This window comes from Eutrigla gurnardus (genome assembly GCF_963514095.1).
Source record: "Eutrigla gurnardus genome assembly, chromosome: 19".
Taxonomy (NCBI): Eukaryota; Metazoa; Chordata; class Actinopteri; order Perciformes; family Triglidae; genus Eutrigla; species Eutrigla gurnardus.
Window position 1 is genome coordinate 14,703,503 of NC_139930.1, and position 27,098 is coordinate 14,730,600.

Below are 27,098 nucleotides of genomic sequence, written 5' to 3' on the forward strand. Positions count from 1 at the left end.
CACGTTGACTGCGTCCTATGGTGGGAAGAACAGCCGAGCCTGGGACTGTCGCTGCCCCGCCGGACACTCATCCAGATGCAGCAGGACGAGGTTCTACGTGGATAAGGAAGTGAAAACGAGCGTTTTTATTATTATTATTATTATTATTATTATTATTATTATTATTATTATTATTATTATTATTATTATTATTATTTTTGTTTTTTGTTCTTCACGTCCAACAGACGATGTAGTGGTTTTGCTTCCAGCGCTTTCTTTCACACCGACAGTCACCGACGCTCACCGACGGAGGAGAAGCTGCAACTTTGCAGACACGATGCTCAACTTTCCGCCGCGTGTGTTGTTCCCAGTCGTCGCAGCGGCTGTTCTCACAGCTGTCAAAGGTGAGATACGTCACTGCTATTGATGAACTCTTTTTATATATATATAAATAAAATCTGTTTTTTTGGAGCAGATCCAAGCAACATATGAAACTATCTGATTGGAAGTAGGCAGAGGCTGTTGTCATGGGGATGTAATGCAGATGAAATGAGCAAATATGCTGCTTTGCTTCATTGTCCCCATATTGAAGTTCTGGTATAATTTCACAAAATAGGACATCTGCTGTTTCCTTTCACCTACTGTGACACAAACTTTTTCCAGCAGGCCCACATGGAGACGACAGAGCTATTGTGTGCATTAAGAGGAGATTTAAAAGCATCCTAAAAACAGAACTAGTTAAAACATTTTCCCATTAGGATTTTAAACCTATATTGTGTTCAGGTGACTGGCTTTATGAGGACGCAGGGTTGTGTTTTTTTACTGGGATTCTCCTCAAACCTCTGTCCATTTCCATTGTCCCTGTATCTAAATGAAAAGTGACAGCATGCTCTCCAGTGTGCATCGGGAAGCCTCATCTGTGGGATTAGAGAGGCCTGAAGCCGTATCTGCACAGCTGCTTCCCTGCTTGTTTAAAGATAACCTGCATCGGGAGCTCTGCAGTCACAGTAAGCCGTCTGTCTCTCTGTGGCACCGATATCATGCGAAAGACTACTCTCTGAGATTGCCCGGCGTAACATCTGCACATGATATCATTCTGTGCATTAAAAAAAAAAGAGAAATCATACAGAGGCTATGTGTGGTTGTGTCTGGTCTGTGCAGGAATCAGCTGTGCAGCTGTGCTTTTAATGCACGTCTAAGTGATGGAGTTCAGCCTTTGATATCTTCTCGGCGTGGCCTCCATGAATATGCATGGGAGGCTTTGTCTTTCATTTCCAACAGTGGTTGAATTGTTTCAAACACTTCTTCTAGTGGCAATATGCTTCAGGGGACCCGGTGGGGGAATCAATACATAATGTGTTCACTAATATAGAGCCGTGTGTATCGGTAATGCACTAATATGAGCTAAAAAAATTCTGTGATTGATCATGTTTGTTTATTTTCTACACTTTTAATTTGTCTCCAATGTGAGCATTACTTCTAATCATCACATCAGTATGAACTGTGTCACTTTATAGTCAGACCTGCTGCAGACGTATTATTTTTTTTTAAGCCAGACTGAGGATTATTTCCCTCGTGTGTTATTTTTTTCTTCATCCCATCGATTGCGTTGACCTGCTGTACACACCTGCAACCTGAAGGGACCGGTTTTATTTATATTTTAACAAGATTGATTTACGACCTTGAGACAGTACCGACCCTTTAGAACAGTGGGCGGATGGCTTATTTCACCGTTTTCCTTCTCCTGCTTGTTAGAGTCAAATACAGACTGTAACATGAACCTGAAGTCAGCGTGTATACATCTGAAATTGATTTCTTGATCCTACTGTATATAACCATACTTGGCTACAAGCCAGTAATAGTCTAAAAGTGGAAAAAATCAGATCTTGGTCATCATCCAAAGCTAATTAGCAGATCTTTGGGCTCGGGCCTGTTTTTAGAAGGTGTGCTCGGTAAACTTAATGTGTTGTTCTAATCGCCCCAAGGTAGACAGGTTTACTGCAGCAGCAGATAGGAAATAACGTTTGATTTCACTTTTAGTTCACCTTGGCTCTGCAGATATCGTGTGAATGTGAGGCCTGCCAGTCTCTACCTTGGCCTTTTAATGTGAAAGGCATCAGTCTGATCTCTGGAATATATGACGCACTTTCCTTTGTGCTTTTTAATATCAACTCTGACATCTTTATTTCTTCATACATTTAGCCTTCGATGGGTATAGATGTATTTAATTAAATATCATTAGAAATTGAGGAAATAATGACGTGTGATAATGCTGTGTTATAATGTGTTTTTTTGGGGGGATAAATTAAATTATATTTGTGAGGTGGAGCAAGTCAAATTTGCACATTAATTTGGAAGCACTTCAACACGCAGGATGGCAAATTACCAAAAGGCTTTTTTTTTTTGGCAGGAGGCGATGGAAGCCGTCACGTACCGCTTCCTGTTGGGACGATCAGTCGTCTCAAGTTACAAGCGAGGCGTTTCACCGCTCAGACGCCGCATTTGTCATTCCCTTTATTGCATCGCGTAAAAAAGTTGTACGTGGAGAGCAGAGAAAATGTAATTGTTGATGTACAAGTATAACTATGCTGCACTTAATACCACATAAAACACGTGGTATTCCCCTGTTTTAGTGCTACAATGGAGAATATAATGTGTTTTAATTGTCTGAAATCAGGCCATTTAGCATCGAGTGTGATTTGGCCGAGTCTTTAATGTGCTACCTGTGGAGTTACTATAATTGTCGCCATCTGGTTACAATAGAAATGACACTGTGCGGCCTTTTCCCATCAGTCCAACTACAATGAGTGCCATCGTTAAGACGGTTAGATCGGCACATCCTAGAAGAGCATCACTTTGCTCAGGGTCATTCCAGTAGTCTCTTTAACTTTGAGGAATCGCCGCGGTTTCACAATCACTCCAAAAGGCAGCGTGAGAAAAAAATGTGCTGAAAAAACAAATCTTTCATGTTCTTCCGTTCCGCAGCGGTTATGATGGTCCTAAAAATTAATGATCTTAATGATGCAGTGATTACTTTTAGAGTTATTTTTTCCACATGCATTTCAAATCGCAGATACATTTCGCTTTCTGAGCCCAGTTTAAAGGAAAAAAATGTACTTTTCTTTTTCAAAGGCAAATCCTTTTCAAGCCAACCCTTCCTTCTGCTGTTAGTCTCAATTCTCCCATTCCTCCACCACAAACACCTTTCGTGTGTGTGTGTGTGTGTGTGTGTGTGTGTGTGTGTGTGTGTGTGTGTGTGTGTGTGTGTCGTGCTCTCCTTTTTTCAGTGCAGAGACTATGGGGGAACATGATTCACTGCCTTTACCCTGAGTTTCCCTGCCCTTGGCTCCTGAAGATGACCTGCCCTCCCCATCTATTCTTGATCCCTGAAGCACCCAACTTCCCAACCCAACCCCCCCGACCCTTTTATCTTCCATCCATCTTTTTCTAAGTGGTAATTGTGTGTTCCTTAATAGCAAATGACACCTGATAGTGAAATGTTGAGTTTAAGCAGCGGTCCTCTTATCTCTCTTTTCACATCCTCCCCTCCCAGTTGCAGAAAGTCAGGAGGTTGCTGCAGACGTTGGGACATCGTCCACGCCTTCGCCAGTGTATCCCGGCGTCAACTTTCAGGTCCTCAATGTGGATCATGTGTTTCTGAGGCAGGAGAGTCCAGAGTCGTCGGGGAACTCCAGCCTTAAGGCTCAGACTCAGACTTTTGTCATCACCGACAAAGGCGGCGGGCTCCTCCAGCCAGCTGTCAACGCTTCATACGGCCCCCTGACTCTGGATGCCCCGATTTCTCCAGACCTGCTCCTCAGCGGGCGCAGGATCCTGCCAGTCATTCTGGTCCGCCAGGTTCGCTCCTCATCCCCCGTTGTCAAGATTCTCTTCCACATGCCCACGGAAAATTACACCGCTGTCGGGCAAGCGAGGCTGGCGTCTGGAGACGATAATGGGAGGAAGAGTGCCGGAGCCAAGGCGGAGGATGAAGCTCACTGCGTGACGGCTTACGCCTTCTGGGAGACGAGGGAAGTTCGCGGGGCGTGCCTGGTGTCTCCGGGCGGATTCTGCGTGGCGCAGCTGAGGCCGGAACCCGCCTGGTTCAGCTCAAGCAGCCGGTCCGGCAGTTCCAGCAGGGAAACGGGAAGGACCGAAGGAATTAAGGGTGTTCAGGGGAACCTCGTGGAGGTCTACTTCCAGAGTCGGAGGGATCGAACGGGCCAGTGTGCCCCACAGGACAGCCTGCAACGTGTTGGAGTGGGAAGGGGACGAGACTCTGGGGGATCAGGGACACCAATGAGGCGAATAGGAAGCGTTAATCTGCTCAGAACTCCACCGGGGAACCCTACCTTTTTCCGTCTGAGGCTGGGGGGCGCCGTGGTGATCCAGACCTCTTCCAAGCCCCTTAAAGCCACGGATGTCGCCACTTTCTACGTCTTCCTGGTGAGCACGTCTACCCTGGAAAATTTCACTCTCAGGTGAGACGTCTTCACTTTTTCTTTGTGTTTGTGGGAAATACTGTGGGAAAATCTCGTTGACTAAGCACTTTACAGAGTTTCACGAGGCAGCAGTGACCTGAATTAATCCCTGAGCCTCACAGTGATGACAAATGACCTCTCTGTAAAAGCATACAAGACGATATTAAGTGTTAATTAGTGAGCTTTCGAGGTTTTTTTGCTTTTGGACAGAGCCACGCCAGCTGCTCCCCCCCTGTTTTCAACCCTTATGCTTCATATTTATTTGGCAAAAAAGTATGTGGTTTCAATCAGAATCCTGGGAAGCTTTGAAGACATAGGGTATAAATATTTACTTGTCCATTACTCTTAAGCAGAGATCTCCAACAGGGGGTCCGCAGAGTTACTGCAGGGGGTCCCAGAATGATTTGATCCCATCTTCCAAAAATGTAAATATGCCAAAAAATACAGATTAACAGGAATACGACCTATAATAAGCAAATATAAATCTTCCTGTTTGTTTCAATGTTATGCAATTGGGTGTAGAGAAGCTAGAATGTTCTACAAATGTATGAATCTGTCAACAATTATAATTGTAATGGCTTAGCATCGTATTCATCATTACAAAGTACTGTTATACATGGCACTATAGGCACTGCACATTATTATTGGCCCGGTTTAATAAGCAGCACAGTTTTATAAGATATGTAATAGGGGGTCCCTCCACCGGGTCACTATAAGCCATAATACCTCTGTTGTAGAGGACTATACATTAAATATTCAAAGTGTCCGGCTGTACAAGGCCTGTGTAGAGCTATCTTGGTTATTTTTCCCGGTCCTGCTGGTTATTTTGTTGCAAGCCACAGATGTCAGCGCTGTAGTCGGTACCTTCAGCTTTGGCAGAGAATGAACTAATATTGCACCGAACCAGGATAACCACATTACTCACCGTTGTGTGCCAACATCACATTTTTGGGGCGAGAGGGTGTTTAGTTTCGAATGTAATTCCCCAGAAAACATAAAAATTATTCAACTATGTTGCTGAGTCTGCAGAGGCCGAGAGTTTAGGAGGAGTCGCATAAAATTTAATTGAAACATATGAAGCAGAAAAAGAGACTGAAACCGAGTTGAATCGCCATGATGAACAGTATATTTTAACATCTTCATGAAGGATAAGCTCCATGCATTTAAATGGTTACTTAAGGCACTCGAATACTGAAGCGGGGCCGCCGTCGAGGCCGTTCGGTGAAACGCTTGAGCGCCAACAGGACTTGTGTTGTCTGCCGGTTTCACTGGTTTCATAAATTACTGACATGCTATATCCTGTCTCCTTCAACTTCTCAGTTAGTGGGGGAGTTATGGAGAGCACTCTTCCATAAACAGGGAAATAATTTGTAAATGATTCACCGGATTCCGTATCTCAACATCCCACTTTCCGACGTTTCAACGAGGTTCTCTGGGTATTCGACTTCATAAATAATGCATGGATTTAATGGAGCAGGAAAACAAATAACCAACAACTCCTGTGGATAAAAGTGAAGTTAATATAAAAAGCAGCTCCGCCGTACGCCGACATCCGCGCTTCTTCACTCCGCTTCAAAATGTGTTCTTGCTGCATTTTGATCATTGAGTGGAGTAAAACACTTTCTTTTTTTTTATATCTGAGTGCTTCAGATCAGTAAAGTATAAAGCTGAGTTTTTTTTTTGCGTTTACAGTCTTTACTCGGCTTAATGGTTTTGTTTGAAATGCAAGACAAATTTCCTCTAATCCCATGATTTAGTGATATCATGCCACAAACAACATACCGACCCTGCCGTTTAATCTGCCGCCGGATGCAGGCAAAATGGAGAGAAATGTTAAGATCTGTGTATTAATCCACAGAGCACGTAGTTAAACCTGTGGCTGTGTGTCGGCCAATCCCTCCTCGTATATCGGGATCCATCCGCAGACGCCAACGCGCCCTCCACACACAGACCCGCTGACCTCAATGTCAGCTCTGCTAACATTCTTGAAATCATGAATTTGGTCGGAGCGACGCTGACCCTTTAACATCTGCTGTTGTTCTGACTATTTGGAAGGATTTACAGCCTTTCACCTGATTTCCCCTCCCAAACTCTGACTCGTTGAGCGTACCGATGAAGTTCCTCCAGTCGGGTCAGTGATTTCAGTCCGTGTCTTCATGACCTACTGCCGCGTCCTGAGCGAGATTGGACGCGAAGAGGGGGGACCGAGTACAGCGGTTAAGTCCAAGGCGAAGGCTCGCTCTGAGGAGCTTGGCAAAGTGATTGATTCCTCCTGGGAGAAATCCCTGCTCCACTTCACTCTTTGGCCCAAGATTGAGTCCACTCCAGCAGGGTTAGGCCAGATAATCTGTGGGCCTGATTGAAAATGAATCAAGAGGTTAACCCTTTCGGGGAGGGACGATCTGGGCCGACTGCCAGGATAAAACATGCAGATCTGTGTGTGTGTGTGTGTGTGTGTGTGTTGGTGTGTGTGTGTGTGTTGGTGTGTGTGTGTGTGTGTTGGTGTGTGTGTGTGTGTGTGTGTGTGTGTGTGTGTGGTTTGCAAGGCCGTCATTACCCACCTGCTAAGCGCACAGTCATGGAAACACAACATTTGTTATTAAAATTCAGCTCTTTTCACAATTGTCATCACATTAGTGAATATCAAACATTTATAGAAATACAGAATAAAAACAAAAAAGGAATGAAAAGAAACTCCTTTTTTCCTGCAGGAATGGGTAAACAAATGAATAGGCAAGAAGAGGAGTTGCTCCAGCTTTCACATTTCTCTTTTGAAAAGAGAAGAGAGATTGAGTGAGTTTGGTAAAACAGCGAGTGAGGAGTGGTTAACTTTCCCGGTCGATATCCACTCTGACCCCCTGCGCGCCCGTGCTCCTGGGCTCAGGGTAGTGACTGACAAAGACAAAAGGCGAGGACAGAAGTGGCCGGGATGAGGTTTCTCCGCGGGGAGCGTCTCGTGTCTGCTCGCCGGCGAGAAAACTCAGCGATCCGGGAAGATTCTGCCGTTGAGCCGCTGCTCCTCCACACTCAACGGGAGCCGGCCGAAGTGGTCCGTACCCCGGGAACGGAGGGGTCATCAGGTGCTGTTGTCATTGTGACGCTCAGCTGGACAAGCAGCAGGAAAATGGCTGTTGGTCGAAAATAAAATGTAACTTCGGAGAAGAAAAGAAGGTCATGTGTCACAATTGTACATAATGTAACACAATCTGTGATCAGAATAGCAAATTATCACCAACATTAAGCTTTAAAAAAAATGGATCTGCTTGCTTAATCTATGTAATCAAACAGTGTTTGTGTTTATTCAAGAATCCATTCAAATTAAATTAGTAAATGAAATCAGGACTTTTTGTCCTTTTGCTGCCAGCTTTCACACAAACAAAACAATGTCTGCAGAAAAAAGTCTTTATCCAGCATTTGTTGAATTGTTAGCTCGTCGATTCGCTTCAAAGCCTGATTTTGTGCACACTGTGGTTTTGTCTTTCAAATAACTGACCTTGATCTCGCCTCAATGCTTATTGATCAGTCTGGTTTGCCGTTTGATTACAAATCAGTGTTTTGTAAGTGTGAGCGGAACACGAGGGGCTGGCATACTGAACCCTCGTCGTAGCGTGAATAGACGCGTCCTTCCATCTGTCGCTCGTAATGTTTTTCAGCTATTTGAATTCTGTTTTGCTGCTGAAATGACAAACGGCGGGTCGTTAAAGCAGACACAGAGACAGATTGATTGCTGTAGAATAGCAGGTGGCCTCTCTAAACCATTACCGGGCAGCAAATATGTGGAGAAAAAAAATATTTTGTACAATAATTAGTATGGTATCTGATCTCATTCGTGGTATATTAATGAAATGTATGACCGTCAAGTGCACGAGGTAGAAGGCCGCTGCTGGAAACTGACAGTTCTAACAAAGCAGATTAATTTTGTGGTCGACATAATGAAAGGGTAGATCTGGAATCAATAGATGGGTCAAGTGCTGAAGTTTTAATGGCATTTTTGCTTTTTACTTTTTATTTCATGCCGACAATCAGCGCCCTGTCATGGCCACGGTCTCACACGGACGTCGCATCAAAAAGCAGCAGCATTCGCAGTTCGCAAAAAACCTCACACGCCACCTTATTGAAGGTTCAAATTATTATATTACACATCTCAAATTATTCCCAGTGTGAATATCCTGCAGACGGAGCCCGCGGGAGCCGAGTGATGCTCTTGAGTGAGCGTGAGCTGCATGTTTTCCAGCACGCCGTTGAATCCCCGCCACGAGGAAATTGGCCTGTTTTTGGAAACGCGCGAGGCTCCTGCCCCTTAGCTTCAGCATCTGTGCGAGTGCAGATTAGTGAGTCATTGCATTTTAAACGTGGATCAGAAGCTCCTTGCGTCCCTTGTATCCATTTTCCAAGCTAAGTCTTTAAAAAAAAAAAAAAAAAAAAGTGCTCCGCCAACCCTGTCCAATGATATTTGACACAACGATTTAGCAGAGAGGCGTCTGCTTTAGAAAAAACAAAGGCTCGGTGATTGTTGGACCTCCAGCACTGTCTGGTCCACTCGCATTATTTATAATAAGCGTTCTATCTCTGCTAGCAGAGTGATGTGTGTGTGTGTGTGTGTGTGTCAGACATTTGATTAACTGATTCCAAGTCGTCCCCAGGGCTGATGGGAATTAACACCCCTGTTAATTCTCAGTTAGCCGGCAGCCTGCGACACATCAGTCTCTGAATATATATATATATATATATATATATATATATATATATATATATATATATATATATATATATATATATACAGTATGTGTATATATACAAATATATTTAACAGATTTTCCAGAAGCTTTCTTACAGAATTTCTGTAGGTGAATCATAAACTCCACAGAAATCAAATAGTAGGTTTCCTCACGAAACGTCTCCTGACTGTGGATTACTTTATGTATTTACCGCAGGGCGACGGTGAGGACGGGCCTGTCGTTCATCGTGGCGCGGCCCAGCGACGCGGCGCTGTGGGACATCGCAGTGGAGCCCAGCAGAGGAGCGGCGCCCAACACCATCTCCATCGTCTGCCAGAGGAAGGTCGCCGTCACCGTCAAGAGGTCTGTCGTCTTCTTTCTCTACACATGAAAAGCTTTTACTCACTTTTGTTATTTCTGAGACTTCGATAAACCCGGCTGCTATCGTAAGGAAACAATATCTTCAGTGTTACGTTGAAAGGAAAGATAATGATTTGTGGCCTTGTGACCTACAGACTGCAAGTCAGGTATATGTATATATATATATATATATATATATATATATATATATATATATATATATATATATATGTGTATATGTTTCAATGATTACCTTAAAAAAAGAGAACAAATATGCCTGATTATAAAACATGATAGGGAAACAAATAAGTGACGAAGTAAAAATGTAACAAAGGTTTAATTAGAAGAAAAATCAAGGCGAAATATCTTCTTCTAAAATGTTTTCTTTAGTATCGTTCAATATAACTATAGAATCTCAAATATATGATCTCACTCTATAGCCCCAGTTTTCATCTCCTCTGATATTAATTCAGTTAATTAGAAACTTAACGAACCAAAAACTGAATTCCTCATCCCCATTCTGTAGGATCACCAGTTTGACCCGACTAAAATAAATCCTAATGGAGTGCATCTACTTCCATTGACTTCATAGTGAAATCGTCTACATTTTTATAGCAGTTTTGCCACCTACTTCAACCGATACACACCGGTTGATTACGGCTGGTTGTGCCTGACGTTGGCGGTTGTTAAAAAACACACCAACGGCCACCTCTGCCCAGCAACCTCCCGCCCACACAGACGCCCACCAGCCGCCGTCCGTCCGACCCACTTATCCGTAATCATCCATAATCACGGCTACGTTATCCTGGCTTAAGCGCTTGCACGTTCAGAAGGGGAGATTAGGAAGGAGAGATATTCCAAGTCGTGCGTCCGTCGTGCTGAGCTTTCACCGACACACACACACACACACACACACACACACACACACACACACACACACACACACACACTCCCACCACTGTGCTTTGAAGTGATGATACGTCCTGGGGTTTTAAAGTCCCCCCTCATAGATGGATTTCCAGGAAATAGGGGCATTAACCCCTTCTATGTTTCTCTATCGTCGTATTTTCCGTTATCTGTGCATTTTATTTAAGAAAATACAGGAAGACAAGAAATGATGTACACATTTTAGTGTGGAGTTCATTTGGTCTGCTTTCAAATATATTTCCCCCAACATGACATGTTCATGTAAACATCTTTTTTTTGCCCTCTGGGCAAGAGTGAGTGGCTTCATACAGCGTACACATCTTCTCCGACTCTCTTTAACCAAGTGAATGAGCACATTTACCAAACTTTTCCTCTTTATGAGAGTGAGGTTGTCAGTGGAGTGAGTCTTTGTGGAGTTTTCGGCGTGGAATCACTGACCCTTTGTGAGCAACAGGAGAGTCTCGCCCTCGGAGACGAGAAACATTGGAAATCCAAATTGAACCCAGTCTACAGCCTAGAGCTTCAACTGCAGCGGAACGCTTATTATAAGTTGTTTTTTTGATTCTATAACATCTGCGGTCAGCACTTTTAATCTTTTAACCACACTGTCCAAAGCGCATGGATGCACTCGAGAAAAAACTCAAATTCCTTGAGTTCCTTCTGACACAGTGTGGATATTTCCGTACGTTCATATAGGTATATGCTTTTGAATATTTTGAGTATTAAATGTGATTTTTCGCCATCTGCTGTAGAGGTTCATTGTTTTGCTTTATACAAAGTTTTGCTCCACTTCAAAGTGCCAAAGCTCCGTTCATATACTGCTCTATTTTGCCTTTGATCTGCTCCGACTAGCAGGTACTCTCCCCACCATCAAATAACACCGCATGCCATTTCTTTGACAATCCTCCGACCGGAATGTTTGGTTCAAGTCTCTGCCGACTCACTTAATCTTCCCTCCACACTTTATTCTTTCATGTGCACCCACTTTTTTTGTTTTTTCTTTTTCTTTTTACAAATTTCCAAGAAATGTCTATCTTTTTAACCTCTTTACAAATATATACATTTCTTCTCCATAGCATAAGAGAGACCGCTTTATGTCAGCTCCTTCTCCATTGAATTTCACTCTTGACACATGTTTTATTCAATTCAGCAGGACTACATTCAGTTTCCAATGACAGCTGCTTGTCTTGGTTATTTCACGACACCACTTCTAGTCATTTGACAAAAGAATCCCCAACATAACACTAATTTAATATTATATAAATGCTATCATCACCCATATTACCCTCCAATTTAACAGCATTCAACACTGAACTCGTTTAATTGTGATACAACTTGAATGTGGGCAGAGACAGAGTCTAGTAGATGTTTCATAACACTCCGCAGTTAAACCCTTGAAAACCCTTGAGTTTTCTCATGGACTTTCCTGTAATACATTTCTGTTATTTTGCCATCTAGAAGTCTGATTTAATTGTAAATGTAATATTAAATATAAATGCAGCATTTACTGCAAGGCAACTTCTGAAAGAATAAATAACACACATTTTCATCCTACAAGCGAAACACTGAATTCATAAGCATTAAATCCACCCTTGCTCAACCAAATACGCTGGCAGGTTATGTCGCTACAGTATCTTATGGTGGCTAATGCTAACTAGCTAGAATGGTGTAGTCTTTTCATGTCTCTTATCATTTGTCATTTTCCCATAATAAGCCACTCATGGTCATATTGGTCCAGCAAAGGTTCTCATCGCTTCCATTAACCTGCCTTGTATTTTGAAATCTTTAAACAGGGGTCTCCTGGAGGTTTTTCAACTGGACTTTGTGCCAAAAGATGTTTCAGAGCAGGCTGAGAGTCAGACAGTCTCCTGGCGTCTGGAGTTGCCAGGGAACGTCAAAGATGTGGGCATGATGCGGATCTACACAACTCAGAGAGACTACGTGGGCCTGGCTCCTCTGGTTATGGTGAGGACAATATCCACATTCATTTTCTCTCTGTTAAAAATGCTGACTCGTGCTCATTATAGATGTTCTTGTCTTCATGGACGGGGCGGCTGTGGCTCAGAGGAAGAGCGAGTCATCCTCTTGGAGGTTCGAATCCCAGCTCCTCCAGAGTGTGTGTGAATGAGTTAGATCCTGATGTGCAGGCAGCTCCTCTGCCATCGGTGATTCATGAATGTGTGTATGACAGGGCACAGTAGATTTATAATAATAATCAACATGAGTCAGACCTATTTCATAAGATGCTTTTTTTCCCTTGAAAGTAAACTTGAGCCTTTTTTTTAAATTTATAGCAGAACAAATTAAAAGCTGCACCAGAATATTTCCAATTATTCCAGTCAATATTGGAGAAAAGTGAAGGAAATGCGTGCTTTAAAGTGTCGTGTTTGCATATTCCTTCCATGTTCATAAAGTGTTGACCTCCCTAACATATAACCCTTCGAAGCACTTATATGAAGACACAATACCAAGGCTTAGCGCCGAGTGTAACTATAACACTATTTTCAGAAGAGTAAACAGATTTAAAAGAGAGCCGGACTTCCTCAGCTGAACTCCATCACCGTGAGCCAGATTACTGCAGAGCTTGCGGAAAACATCGGACGTCAAGATCTCTCAGCGTGGCGCTGCCAGCGCCGCGGAGCGCTGATATTGCTTTCTGATTTTGTGCTCCGCCCTGATCCAGTGGCTTATGTTTGGGTCAGTGTCGCAGTCTGAACTAGAACATGTCCTTTTTGAATTGCGGTCAGCAGCTGTCAAGCCGACAGTTCAGAATATGAAGCTGCCGGGGGGGGAACATCTGCCGAGTTGTTGTCTGACACACAAGCATCAAGAGGAGGGGGGGGGGAAAAACTGCTGATGACCCAGAGCTCCTTACACACACACTGCCGCTACCTATAAAAGATTAAAAAGACCCTATCAGATCTTGTAAACTGGAAAGTAGTTGTAAATCCATGTCGAAGGAGGAGTAAGCGTGTAAAACAAAAATAAAGCTACATCAGGCTTGATGTACAAGAGCTAAGCTGCTGCTTAACATCGATTTAAAGAAGTACTGAACAAAGTGGGGTGTCGATCTGCTGCTTGGATTTAAAATTAAAAATACAGTCGAGGATTTATTTTCATCCAGGTGTGAGTTTGTGGGAGGCAGATATGCACTTTGTAATTCCATCCCGGGGAGATTTCTCTCGGCACATCTGTCCGGTTTGTGTGCGAGTGTTGCATCAGCGTGAATTAAATGAATGGAGTTTGTGAGCCTACGAGTGTTTTAATCTGTTAGTCCTGCTACAGTCACACTCTGCCTGCCATCCCCACCACCACACAGATCATAGTGATGGTAAAAACACTAATACCCCACCGGTTTGTAAAGAAATAAGCTGGAACCATGAAATGATTGATTACCAGAGATTGATTGACTACTTGTATACTTTGATTTAGAACAAAGCATCATGTTTTTGTAAGCTCTTTTTTATTTATATTATGTTTTTTAAAAGAAACGAGCTGTGAAATAATTTTAATGGATTAAAAAAAGGTAGTGTAGGTAGATAGTGGCATGTGAAGAAAAGACTTTCACCCTGATAACAGTTTGGCTTTTAGAGAAATTCTGCTATGTTTCATACAAAGTTAATGTGATAAAGGTGGATACTTTATGTCTCCTATATGCAGTTTTAAATTGTGAAACATGATTCTGAAAGAGCAGTTCAAGTTAACCTGTAGCTCAACTCAATTACCCGTCGCCGGTGGGATCAGGTGGTGGCTCCTCTCACCGGGATAATACACCTTCATCATAATGACATCTTTGTGTAGTTAGAAGAGTCATTCAGCTTTGGAAAAGTTGAATGTGCCCTATCTTTTAACTCAGCCCTCAACCTTCAAACTGCACTAAATATAAGAATGCATTCACCAGTACGTCGTATTCTAATGTATGTAATTCATCCTATCATCCTTCCTGCACAGAACACTGACATCTTGAATACGGCCGCGCTGACGGGTGAAACGGTGTCCGTGCCTGTAAAGACTCTGGCCGTTGAGGCCGATGGCTCGGTCACCGATGTGACCAACTATACCAGCTGTAGGTCCACAGACGAGGATGTACTCAAGGTAAGTCATTAGCTCATCAACTTGGACCGAGGTACCTACTGTCATCATTTGTGTTGCTTGCAAATGCATTTGAATTATGTCGGGTCTATATGGAAAAATACAGAGGAGATATTTTTGCAGGTAGCATTTGTGGTCAGGCATGAAATATACCTATATTTTGTCTATGGATTTCAATGCTAGAATTTATCCTTTTATGGTGCATACTTGTATTTCAGGTTACTAGAACATGCTTACATGCTTAAATGCTAAAAAAAAACAAATGTTTTTCCCATCCTGGCTCTGTTTCAGCACCTCTTCTCACCGTCTCTCTAAAATGCTATGTTTAAACTCCTGCCCCTCCCTCCCAAAAAGCCCAATCTGCTCTGATTGGTCAGCTGGCATGTGTTGTGTATGGTCAACCCCTTAGTTTGGGAGAAATGCCACGCTCCTTACCATAACCACACAACAGGAGTGTTTAAGCCACTCGTCTTTACTTTGGAAGTCCATGCAAAGGACTCACCATGGCGACCACTAACCAAACTCTTCAGATTATTAAGTACTTTTATTGATGAAGTGCCAAATTAGCGGCTTGGCAGGTATTATTCAAATGTCTTAGTTGGTGACTAATCTCTTTACAGAAGAGAAGGCAAGATCTAACTACTTTACATACACACTAAAGCAAAGGGGGAAAGGTGGGAAATCATATTCAAGGCAATGCCTGTTCAAGGTGAAAAACAAAAAGTAATTTCCTTTTTTGCCAGGTATTGAACTCCTAAATCTATATTGCAGTTTATTTTGTACAAAATGTTTCAACAGAGTTTCTCTCATGTGTATTTGTGCAAATCAAACATGTAAGACCAGTCAGGCCTAAAGACACAAATCACATTCATTCTGGTGTTGAACTCCAAGAATTCCATTCCCACTGTGCCACCATAGCCAACAGGTGTGTGTGTGTGTGTGTGTGTGTGTGTGTGTGTGTGTGTGTGTGTGTGTGTGTGTGTGTGTCTGGTGTGTGTGTGTGTGTGTGTGTGTGTATGTGTGTCACAGCATCGTGGTTAAAAGCTGCCTTTTCCATATGGCATTAGAAACTGAAACTGAGCTCATGATCCCAGCACGCACTCCATAAGCACAGTGATTTGACCCTTACGGAATGGATCCATGTTACTGGGACACGGCCTCGTGGACTCCTTTTAATCTCATCCAATCTGTGTCCGGTCTAGCACTTCAGAGAGGTTGCAAACTAGACCTCGTGTTTCCATCTGGTTTCTCAGCCTGGACACACTGGAATTTGTCGATGTTGGTGTCTCTTACCGTCTTGTGATTTCCCCCCTCCTGCCCTCCTTTCGATCTATAAACTCGGCCACAGTCACACGTTTCTCCAACAAACTCACTCACTTTTCCCTCATCCCTTCGTATCTCAGATGTCCTTTCCTCCTCCACCGAGACTGAGAATCTAGTCATTCTTTTCAACTCATCCTGCTCTGATACACAAAAATAAATGTCATCAGGACCTGGAAACGGATATCTATGCTTATACCTCTTAGCTTGATTACTGTAATTCCTTGTATAAGTGTTTCAAAATGCAGCTGCAAAGGGCAAAGTGAGTACCAGATAATAATATAAAAAATAACCCAACAGCAGCGTAGGCACTGTGCCTAAGCTTAAGAGAGTGAGAAGGAGGCAAACACAGGGATTGCTGTGTTCGTATTGATTTTCTGTATCAGTAGAGTAACTTAATCCAGTTATAATTTTGTCTCTAAATGGTCTTTTACGCTTCCCGCAGTCACCGACCCCTCTTAGAGCAATGCCTCCAGAATATAAAGCTTGAAACCCCAAACCTGTTATTTTACATGCAAACTGCCACGAGGATAAATCTCTGCACACAAACTCTTAGATTTGGCCAACATACGATGGGTTGTATGAATGTGGAAAGAACAAGTTTAAAGAATCGTTGCACATTTGACCTCTTTAAAGCAACATCTATTGACTTTTCCTGGCAATCGATGGCAGCGGAACCAGCTGGCATATTAACATATTATCACATTATAAAATCGTTATGTGGAACGAGCACAGACTTGCCTATTTGCACATTCGGCAGATGGCCACCTGTTGAAGGAAGAGCTAAGATAATGCGTGGAACCCTCGGGCTCCCTGGCCTCCTGGTAGAGGACCCGAGCTTGAAGGAGGAAACACAAAAACTGGGGAATTATTATTATATATGGATTCCCAGTTAGGGCGTGGCAAAGAATTCCAAGACCCTTGATGCTATCTGCCTCCCTCAGGCATGAGTGAAACCAAGAGGAGAGTCAAACCAGCTTGGATGTTGCCGGGGTCAACAGGGTCCATGTCAGGGGAACCTGATTAGAAATGAGCAACCCCACTGAGAGAGGATATGCCGTATGTACAGGATGTGGGACCAATGGATGCTTAGAAACCCAACATATAAGATAACTGATAATCCCCAGATTTCTAAAACACAGCAGGATAATTTACATAACAGGTGGCTGTGTGGATACTTGATGGGCTGAAACATTGAAAACCCTCAAAAACAAAGAGTAAAGAAAAAAATACTAGACTTAAATTCCTAAAAATTTGAATTGTCAAATGGTTTTAATTGTGTTGATTTTCATGAAGATGTCTCATTACTGAGCTAAAAAAACACACACATGATTTAAGTGCTTATAGAGTTTATTATTGCACTGGAGAACCATCAGAGGATTTGGTCCGGACCAGTCGGCATGATGGGAAAAGGTCTTCACAGACTGGTCTCCCTTTAACATTTCCACAGATGTTCAAGTTGACTTACCTTGAACGTCATTTCTCCCTTTTCCTCCCTTTTTCCCACCTCCCTCTTTTCACCTCCCTCATCCTCCAGCGCTATACTCTACTCTCCAGTCTGGTGCCCTCCAATTACCGCTGTGGAGCCACTGGTTTGTTAAGATAAGTGAGGCGGCAGTGGAGATAGGCCTCCAATCTTAAATAAAACACACCGAATGCTGTGTTTCACCTCATTGCTCCCGCCGGTGGGGTGAACTGCAACGCCCCAGCCTCCCGAACGGCACTACAGGCCCAGTCATGAGGCCGATGTAATTTATATTCGGTAGCCGTTTCATGGAGACCGCGGTTGTGAATTTACATGACATAAACAGAAACAGTGTGCAAGTCCCCCGGCCAGACTTTGCAAGTCTTACGGAAGGAATATAATGTATGTGTCTGTGTGGTTTCAGCTTATTTGCATTGGTGCCTCTGTTCCGCCTCTGCTCCCTTTGTCAGTTTATACTAAAACTTTCTTATTACTTTTCCACGGGGCTTTACATGGAAAAACCTCTGCTAGTGTTTGTCAAGTTGAATCCGATGAAATCACTCGACGGCAGATCCCGACTCTAGTCCATTGATTTAAAGTGACTGAGCTTTTGAAACCACTTTCTTGCCTGATATCCAATTGGCAGACTGGCAGAAAGAACACTGTCTGACTGTCTAGGTTTTGGGGCCCGATTCAAAGCCGGGACATTGCCTCATTCACCTTTGATCTTTCTCACCTTTGCTCTTTTCTGCCTTGTCCAGGTGTCGGAGCGGTGTGATTATGTGTATGTAAACGGGAAGGAGACGATGGGGAAAAGCAGAGTGATGCTCAACTTTACTTACGGTTTCCTGAGCGCCCAGCTGGAGATGAGCGTATGGATGCCCCGCTTGCCCTTGCTAATCGATGTGGCCGACCCCGAGCTCAGCCAGATCAAAGGCTGGCGAGTCCCTGTTATCACAGGCAACAGGAGGTAAGGCCGGAGCCATTTCTGTGTCAAACGGTTGTGTCATTGTACATCTGTTGTTGGGAGAATGCCCGTTAGTTTCATTTGGAGGGTCCAATTTTAAAATGGGTCAGATATACTTGAGTGGGTTGAAAAACCTTTTCAATATAGTTGTAAAGTCAAAAGCAAAGGTTGTACAAAGTCTTTCGTCAAAACCAACAAGTCCTAAGTCAAGACCAACAAGTTCTAAGGCAAGACCATCCATCCATCCAACGTCTACCGCTTATCCTGTATTCAGGGTCGCGGGGGGGCTGGAGCCGATCCCAGCTGACATTGGGCGAAGGCAGGGTACACCCTGGACAGGTCGCCAGTCCATTGCAGGGCAAATCAAGACCAACAAGTTCTAAGTCAAGACCAACAAGTCCTAAATCGATACCAGCAAGTTCTAAGTCGATTCCAGCAAGTTCTAAGGCAAGAAAACAAGTCCTAAGATAAGACAAACAAATCCTAAGATAAGACCAACAAGTCCAAAGTCGATACCAGCAAGTTCTAAGGCAAGACCAACAAGTCCTAAGATAAGACCCACAAGTCCTTAGTCGATAACAGCAAGTTCTAAGGCAAGACCCATAAAAACCAAGTCCTAAACGTGTTTCTTGTCCTTAACAAGTCATTATGGAACAGCAGAAACATCAGACTATCTTGACTTCTTGCCACCTTGGTTATTCTTATCCACACAGGACGCCGCAATGTATTTATTTGTCATCTAACTATCTAAAATTTAGTTTCAACGTTAATCACATCCTGACAGCAATCAATAAATCAAATACTCTGACAAAAACGGGAAAAGAAATCCAGTATTTGTGGCTGTCACAGACCTGTAATAAGCCCATCCAATTGTTTGTTTTGGGCCACATGAAATGAATGGATGGCCTAACTGTCTGCCTGCCTGTCTACCTGCATTCACTCTGGCTGCATTCACTCAAGTATCTGTGATTTTTGTAGGTTTTGTATGTTTCAGCCTGTTTTATCTTGTGTTAATCCAAGGTATCAGTCATTTGAGTGCTTATGTGCTGCACCTTTTTTATCCAATATAATCTGTTATCTTTAGAATTGGCAAGAATAATCCATTCCAAGTCAAACTGTTAAGGCATCTGACTTCACACAATTTACTGTAAGACTGAATACAAGAGATTCTTCAGGATTGTTTGGTCTTTCCTGTCAGATTAAATGTGTTTTTAAGAGGCATTTTCATGTAAACATCCCATCATTCGATTATGCAGTTGACCCTGTGGAGATGAAGGCATCCACTGACAGTCATGTTCAGTGAGTTAGCCATGCAAGAAATCTCATTGCAGCTTTGTGAAGTTTATAACAATCAGTTGTTGTTGACACAATGTCAGAGAGATGTGTGTTCAGCTGCGAGTCCGTCGTTAGGAGTGACATTGAAGTAGATTGCAGCATATAAAGAGGCGTATTTCTAACGTCCTGTGTACTGTGGGTTTATTTATACTGTAGATGCAGATGTCATAAAAACATCACATTTGTGTTTGGAGCATTAGTGGGTAGGCCAGTGTAGAGGCGGTTGCCCTGGAGACAAAGGTTAGTGGAATTTCACTCAATACTTACAGTAAAGTCATTATTTTTCACTCAATAGTAATGATGATGGCTGGCTGGCTGATGGGGTGTTATTTTTCTCCAGGGTAAAATCTCTTTGAGGCTTTCATTTCCCAAAACATTCAATACCAACAAATGGATACTAGGTCAGAAATGTGAATTTTCTATGCTGATTGTAATGGCCGGACTCGTACGTGCCGAATTCTCTGTGCCATCCTTGTTACTGTGCTACGCTGTTGAAGCTACTGGAGATACTGTCTATTTGGTAGCGTCAGAACAGACTGGTATTAAACTTGAAAATGTCCCCCACCCCTGCTTTTATTTCTTTCTCTTTACTTTTTTGCGTGTCCACCAGATTGACAGATTTTGATTTGCAGGAAAGTTATTTTATCTGTTATGTCATAGTGGATTGAGGTAAACACTATAATGAGTTTTATTCATACTAGTATTATCACACTGTTGTTCATGCTATGGCTGCCTGGTAACGGACATGAACTTACAGAAAAGTTGAGTTGCCATAGTAACATAAAAGTATATTATCTTATGTGTTCATGGTATTTGTAGATTGGAACAAATGCATTTGAATAAATAGCAGTTGCATGCTGATATTTCAAAGACAAATACCTACCTGAGTTGGACAAGAGAGGAAAAAGTTAGTTTGCGTTCTGGTGTTGAGTCACACTCATTTGATTCAAGCAGCATCTCCATCACATGTAAAGCTCTGACCTTAGGCTATATAATAATGATGTTTATTTGGACTATAGCTCCTGACAGTAGCTTTCTCCCTCGCAGTGTGAAAGAATACCCACCAAGCCTTCCAGCCAAACTGTGGTGCGTTGCAAGGCAGACAAGCTGTGCTTCTGATAATTATACCGAATGGTCATTGCTGAAGGGTTTGAGAATGGGTTACAGCTTAACCTCTATCACCCACAAACAAACCAGTCAGCCATGGGATCCTGGTTAATTTAACTGAAATTCATTTAGAAGTAAAGGTCATTCGGCAAATGTTTCCCTCCGCAGCATCAATAACCACGCTGCTAGTCTCCATTATTGTTCGAGAGTTCTCACTGCCGGCCACTGGAAACACCATTAAGGAGTTCACAGCACAGATTAACTTCGATTTTTGGATTTTCGTGTCATTGATGGTGAGTTAAATAAAGAGATATTAATCAAGATATGCATATTTTTGTGCTCAGTGCATTTTACTCAATAATTGAGTCACTCGGTTAAAAAATATCTACTAATTGTAGAGTACAAAGCATGCAATGACTCATTAATTATAATTTTCTGCTTAAAGGGATGGTTCAGAGTTTGAGGAAATGCACTCTTTTGCTTTTTTTTTTGGAGAAGATTGGTACCGCTTTCATTCCCCTAAATATGTAGCCACAGTCAGCAGGCCATTAGCTTAGCTTAGCTTAGCTTAGCATGAACACTGGATGCAGGGGGGATTGCTATCATGGATAAATCCCCTGTTCAACCACAATCTTTAATACACTTTGTTAATTTGTATGGTTAAGGATATGTAACATGTTAATGTTGGAACTTGTGTCTTATCACCTTTTGTGTGTCAGGTCGATGTGGGACAGCGAGGAAGAGGAGGAGATGAGGAAGGGCAGGGGTTGCATGCTGCAGTACCAGCACTCAACACTGAGGGTGCTAACGCCCTTCATAGCCCAGGCTGACGTTGACACGCAGCCGGACCCCCTAACTGGTGCAGAGCCTGTTGAATACTTCCTGGGTCCTGACTGGCAGGTAAACACATTTAACAGTCCCACTAAAGCTGACATGCTCCTGCTTAGCATTTATGTTAATCAGTCTTTACTAGATTTATCAGACAAAAGATGGACGTTTCATGTACAACAGCTAGGGATACACTGAATTAGTGGAATGATAGTAATCATACATTATTGCGGTAGCTTTGGTTATGACTTTAATATGATTAACATTTCTCTCTCTTTTGATTGACAGGTGGATTTGACCAATCTTGTACGGCTTAATGTAAAAGTGGCAGATCCGGATGTAGCCAGAGTGCAGGATGGGCTGGTGCTGCAGGGCCGGGCTGTGGGCACGACTACCGTACAGGTGAGCCATGCGTGCATGTGTGTGTGTGTGTGTGTGTGTGTGTTTAGCAGATGCATTAAATGCTAAGATCCTGTATATCCATCTGCAGTTTGGATGAGGATTTCACTTGTTGCAGGTGCTCTCCCCTCTGACATCATCGGTCCTGGCTGAGAGGAGCATCAGAGTTCTGGATGATAAAGTGAGCGTGACAGAGCTGGGGGTGCAGTTGGTCTCTGGACTCTCTCTTTCCCTGCAGCTCAGCCCCGGGAGCAACAGGGCCATCGTTGCCACGGCAACCACACGGGAAATGATCACGCAGCTCAAACAGGTAAGTAACTGGGAAATTGTGAAACACAAAAGCATGTGTGCAACTGTGGGGCTCAGCTGTTCATCTTTTTATGCCCGTCGGTTTTACATTTTTTTTTTTGGCTCGTCACATAAATTGTGAAGGACTGCGAGACAGGGTATGAAACTCAGCACGAGGGGGGAAAAAGCGGTGATTCATGTATGTAATAATCAATTATAAGCACCATATGTGGTCCTGAACGTGTGTTATGCTTATTGAGGGATTATTTATGATTAAGAGTAAATCCTGCTTTCTCTTTTATTCTGATTGAGAATAGAGCCATGATTTCGACTTGTGATGCAGAACCACACAGTCACACAGCATGTAAAGAAAACATCAAAACATGCCATGATGTAAAATGTAACAGCCCTAATTTTCCCTCAATGGGAAATAAAATTAACAGTGCCTACTTTCTTTGAGTCACTAATGCTGTCGCTTTGTAACTCGCATCTTTTGAAATTCCTAGACACCGTTTCATCAGAGGGCTTACATAAGAGCACAAACACACAAGCTGCATTCAGATTGCTATAGGCTGTGATTAAATATCAAAAGGTGAGACCCCACAAAGCGACTCAGGCATTCTCACTGTGTAATAATTTATTGGCTTTTTTAACAAGTAAGCTATTTCCTTCCTACAGTTCCATACCATTGCAGCTATGCTGTTATGTGTGCAAAGTCTTTAAATGTCCCCTTTATCTTTTCTTCCGTTTAACAAGCAAGCCCCTGGCATTCATCAGTGTCTTCCACTGACAATCTTCCCTCCTTTTATTACCGGTGCGGAAACGGCCACAGATCCGTGTATAATAAAGCCACAGCATGAACAACAACAACAACATCCACACTGACCTGCGTTTTAACACCAACGTTCCTTCTTGCACTGTTAGCAGATTAGAAACGCATGATTTGTGGCCGCTGCTCTTTGATTTCCCAGCATCCAAATCAAAACCGTGTACATAAGACTAAAGTATTGATCTTTGTGTTTAGATTTAGGGTTTGGCACTTAATCATAGTCCGGCTAAAGGCAAAGGAATTGATTGCAGGTGCAGTTAACCCTGTTTGATTTAATTCAATTAGATCCCAGATCTGCTGGGTTATATGCACATTTGCCCAGAGAGTGTGTTGCTGAGAATATTTAAGGAGGCGGCTGTGGTTCAGTGGATGGAGCGGGTTGTCTTTAAACTCAAGCTTATGATTTTGATCTCTTCCTCCGTTTGTCCTTGAGCAAGGCACTGAACCCCCAAGTGTCTCCCCAGCCTGCGTTACAGCAGCCCACAGCTCCTAAAAGCTTAGTTAAACGCAGAGGTCAAATTGAGTGAAGCTGTGTTTATATGATGGATTAAATAAAGTGTAAGGTGTCTTTGAGTAGTTGTGACCAGCCAGTTTGCTTCATGCATCTCATCCTATTTTATTGAGGCAGGGGTATCATCACGTCGAGAGTTTTGCAACATCTGTAGGGACAGAATCGTTAAATGTAGCATGTTTATCTGTTGCATCAGGGTGCAGATGACACAAGTGATCATGCCTGAACAAAAAGGGGAAAGGCTCCGTCACCTGTTGTTCAGGACAGGTGACTGGAGGGAAATAAAAGCTCTACATTTAGCTGAGAGGGGAGAGAAACGGCCTTTTTGACGTTAGGAAGTGGAGATAAACGTGGCAGCTCTGAGTAAAGGAAAACAAACTCGTATCTTCTTTCTGGAGGCACATTTTGACATCTTATATAGTACTTGGAGCTGCATGCAGATACTGATCTCTATTGGAGTAATCCAGTATGTAAAAATATGCCACAGTTCTGACTTGCAAATCAGCTTATCTAAAGGAATGTGTGTTTCTTCTCACGCTTGAGCGAACAGTGCCTTGTGTTATTATGTTTGTTTGCCCTTGAATATTCTTTTGTAAATCTTCCAGTAGAGTACTGAACACGGAGACATAGAAAGAAAAGAGAAAACGCAGTCAGATAGCAAGGTCACTGTTCAGCACGCACTTCTAGTGGGTCATAAGGAGGTTTGAGAGGGATGCTTTTTGGTCCGGTCTATACATTTAGGAAATTGTTGCCTATTATACCTATTTGAATGTGAAAGCACCGTGGGATCAAGGTCTCCTGCACTAAGATGGGTTTCAACTGTTCAAAACATAAATTTCAAGGACCAAAAGCAGAAAAGAACAAAAAAAAAGAAAAATCCTGTGTTGGGTAACAAACACACTATTCCATATCAATTTAAGTTCTCTCCGGTGAGGTCGATCCCGCACAGGGAACAGAAGCAGTATATGCACCACAAACAACATCATTCAAACCCCCTTTGTGAATCGGGGCTTAAAATTACACTACTAAACTACCATAACATTGTGTGCTATTATTTGTTTTCCGGTAAAGATATAATGGAATTTCTGCAGAGACAATTTGAATTATAAGAAATGCAACAACAGAGCAGATTTACACAACAATCACCTTGAGGGTGAAATCATATATGTGTTTTTTTTTCTCTTTGCCACCCGGAATGTGAACTCATTGTTTTTACATGCAGACAGCTCACTGTCATTAACATACTATTGGAACCATGCCAGTGCAGATAGTGTCGGTGATGTCAATCTGTTAATGTCCTGCTCGGGGCCATTCCTATGTATTCAGACCCCAAATATAGGTTAGGTCTGTGGGCGACCCAGTGGCTCACATTAGCGTCAGGAAGTGGGTCATTTTGTATTAATGTGATTGGTGACTATTGACACTGACCTTTTTTTTTGTTCTTGTTTAAATGACCATTCCATTACACTGCCTTTATCCAAATTGTATTACATATTCTGACTTCATAGGGCTATAATCTATGGAACAATAGCAGTAGTGGAGTGTAATTATTAAGAGATTAGCATAGGCAATTTGCTGCTATTAACAATCGTGGGAATGTAGCTCCCAATGAAGCTACGTGCTGTGTACTGACCTGCTTTTCTTTTCTTTTCTTTTCTTTTCTTTTCTTTCTTTCTTTCTTTCTTTTTTTCTTCTTTCTTTCTTTCTTTCTTTCTTTCTTTCTTTCTTTCTTTCTTTCTTTCTTTCTTTCTTTCTTTCTTCCTTCCTTCCTTCCTTCCTTCAGGAAGCAGTGGTCAGCTGTTGGGTTCAGTTCAGCGACGGCGCCGTGGTTCCACTGGAGGTGTTTGACCGCAGCGTCTACTCTCTCACAGTCTCCACGCCTGATGAAGCGGTGGCCACGGTGCGCCGCACCCCACAGTCCACATTTTTAGTAGCGCAGGGCGAAGGTGGAGGCCAGGGGGCGCTAGTGAGGGTGGAGCTGAGGATCTGTGAGGAATGCCAGAAGTCCAAGAGGAAGAGCAAGTTGGCGGTGGGAACGGGGCTCCTCAGGATCAACTTCCAGAGTGGCAGCAGAGTTGTAGCAGGAGGAGGAGGTAATGAACCCAGCACTGATGGAAATAAAGACTTTGATGGTGGTGCGTTAGAATTGGTAGGTGAGATTAAAACAACGGTGACATCACAGCGTGCCGTCACGGATATGGATAAATGGATGTTCAGGGGCACAGTAACCGACCAGAGAGAGTCCACCCCGGCAGAAACCACCACGTCAACCACGTTTGAAACGAGACCTGTGCAGCCGCGCGTCGTGTGGATTGGAACTACAACCAGAGCTACAAGAGGTCCAGCATACACCGTCAGTCCCACGACTGCCACTATGACACCACTGGGCACTGCCAGACCCACGGATGGAACAGTGGGGCAGAGGAGAAACTACGGCAACATGCTGGATAACCCACCGAACAAAGACCTTCCAAAAGCAGACGCGACACCCAAAAAGGTGCTTCCGGAATCCAAAACTCCGAAAGTCATTGAGAGTGACCTCATTAGGACATTCAGAGCCATGTCGGATATGGAAATCGGCATGTATGCCTTGGTAGGGGTCTCCTGTATAGCCATCTTGGCTTTTTTGCTCAACTGCGCTTCATATAACCTCTGTTTCCGGAACCAAAAGACCCCCATACAGGCAGGCCCGGCGCTCATCGGGGACCCGAAAGATCACAAGCACGACTGGGTCTGGCTGGGGACCACCGGCGATAGTCCTTCCACCCAAGGGGTCCCGGCTCAAGGGTCTACACTAAAACGCGAGGCTCACCGCCCTCTCGAGTCCCGTCATTCCGTAGACTCTATTGGCCACCGCGGCATGGAGGGCCCCCTGCCCACGGTGAGCGCCCCCGCCGTCCCCGAAAGAACTGCCACCCTGGGCCGCAGCAGGAACAGCTCCCTGCAGCAGCAGTATCAGGGAAAGGCCATGGACCCGATGGCGAACCGTTCCGCCACCCTGCTGGCGAGGCCGCATCGCAACGAGCCGCTTCATTCCCCAACCAGCAAGAGGAACCAGGTCCAGTTCACCACCTTCACCACGCTGGACATCAAGCACCTGGCTGCGCTGAAGAAGAACGGCGTGGACTTGAACTGGGCCAACCAGCAGATGCAGCAAAACCAGGTCCCCGCTGAGCCCCAGGCACCTTTACCTGACATGCCATGGCCTGTAGTCACGCCTCTAGGGGAAGTCCAGTGAGTCTGGGGGGGGGGGGGGGGGGGGAGAGAGAGAGGAGAGAGAGAGAGAGAGAGAGAGAGAGAGAGAGAGAGAGAGAGAGATAAAACGTGTACATAAACAGCAAGTTCGGGTGTTGAATGCCTAAAAGAAAAAAAGCTGGCTTTTGTTTTTGATAAAAGAGAAATCACTTAAGAGGCTGTATTTATTGAGATTACATAAATGACATGTTTTATTATTATATTAAACTATGCGCTCAGCTAAAAGCCTGTAAATAT

At 43.4% G+C, this 27,098-nt stretch overlaps 1 protein-coding gene across 1 annotated transcript; it reads left to right on the forward strand.

The window, feature by feature from the left end:
• Positions 1–228: 228 nt before the first annotated feature.
• LOC311029517 (transmembrane protein 132D) lies at positions 229–26,853 on the forward strand. The gene is made up of 10 exons (XM_084034682.1): positions 229–383; positions 3,533–4,460; positions 9,395–9,541; positions 12,259–12,430; positions 14,417–14,560; positions 18,104–18,312; positions 21,471–21,651; positions 21,868–21,981; positions 22,097–22,288; positions 25,390–26,853. Exons 1-10 carry the CDS (start codon positions 317–319, stop codon positions 26,842–26,844), a joined length of 3,609 nt encoding a protein of 1,202 aa, XP_083890808.1. The 5' UTR covers positions 229–316; the 3' UTR covers positions 26,845–26,853.
• The last annotated feature ends 245 nt before the right edge of the window (positions 26,854–27,098 follow it).

Excerpts from the sequence above, each read along its gene's own strand:
- LOC311029517 (XM_084034682.1), top strand. The coding sequence starts at position 317 with ATGCTCAACTTTCCGCCGCGTGTGTTGTTCCCAGTCGTCGCAGCGGCT. Across the intron at positions 9,542-12,258 it reads GTCGCCGTCACCGTCAAGAG|GGGTCTCCTGGAGGTTTTTC; the intron begins GTCTGTCGTCTT and ends ATCTTTAAACAG. Across the intron at positions 12,431-14,416 it reads GCCTGGCTCCTCTGGTTATG|AACACTGACATCTTGAATAC; the intron begins GTGAGGACAATA and ends CTTCCTGCACAG.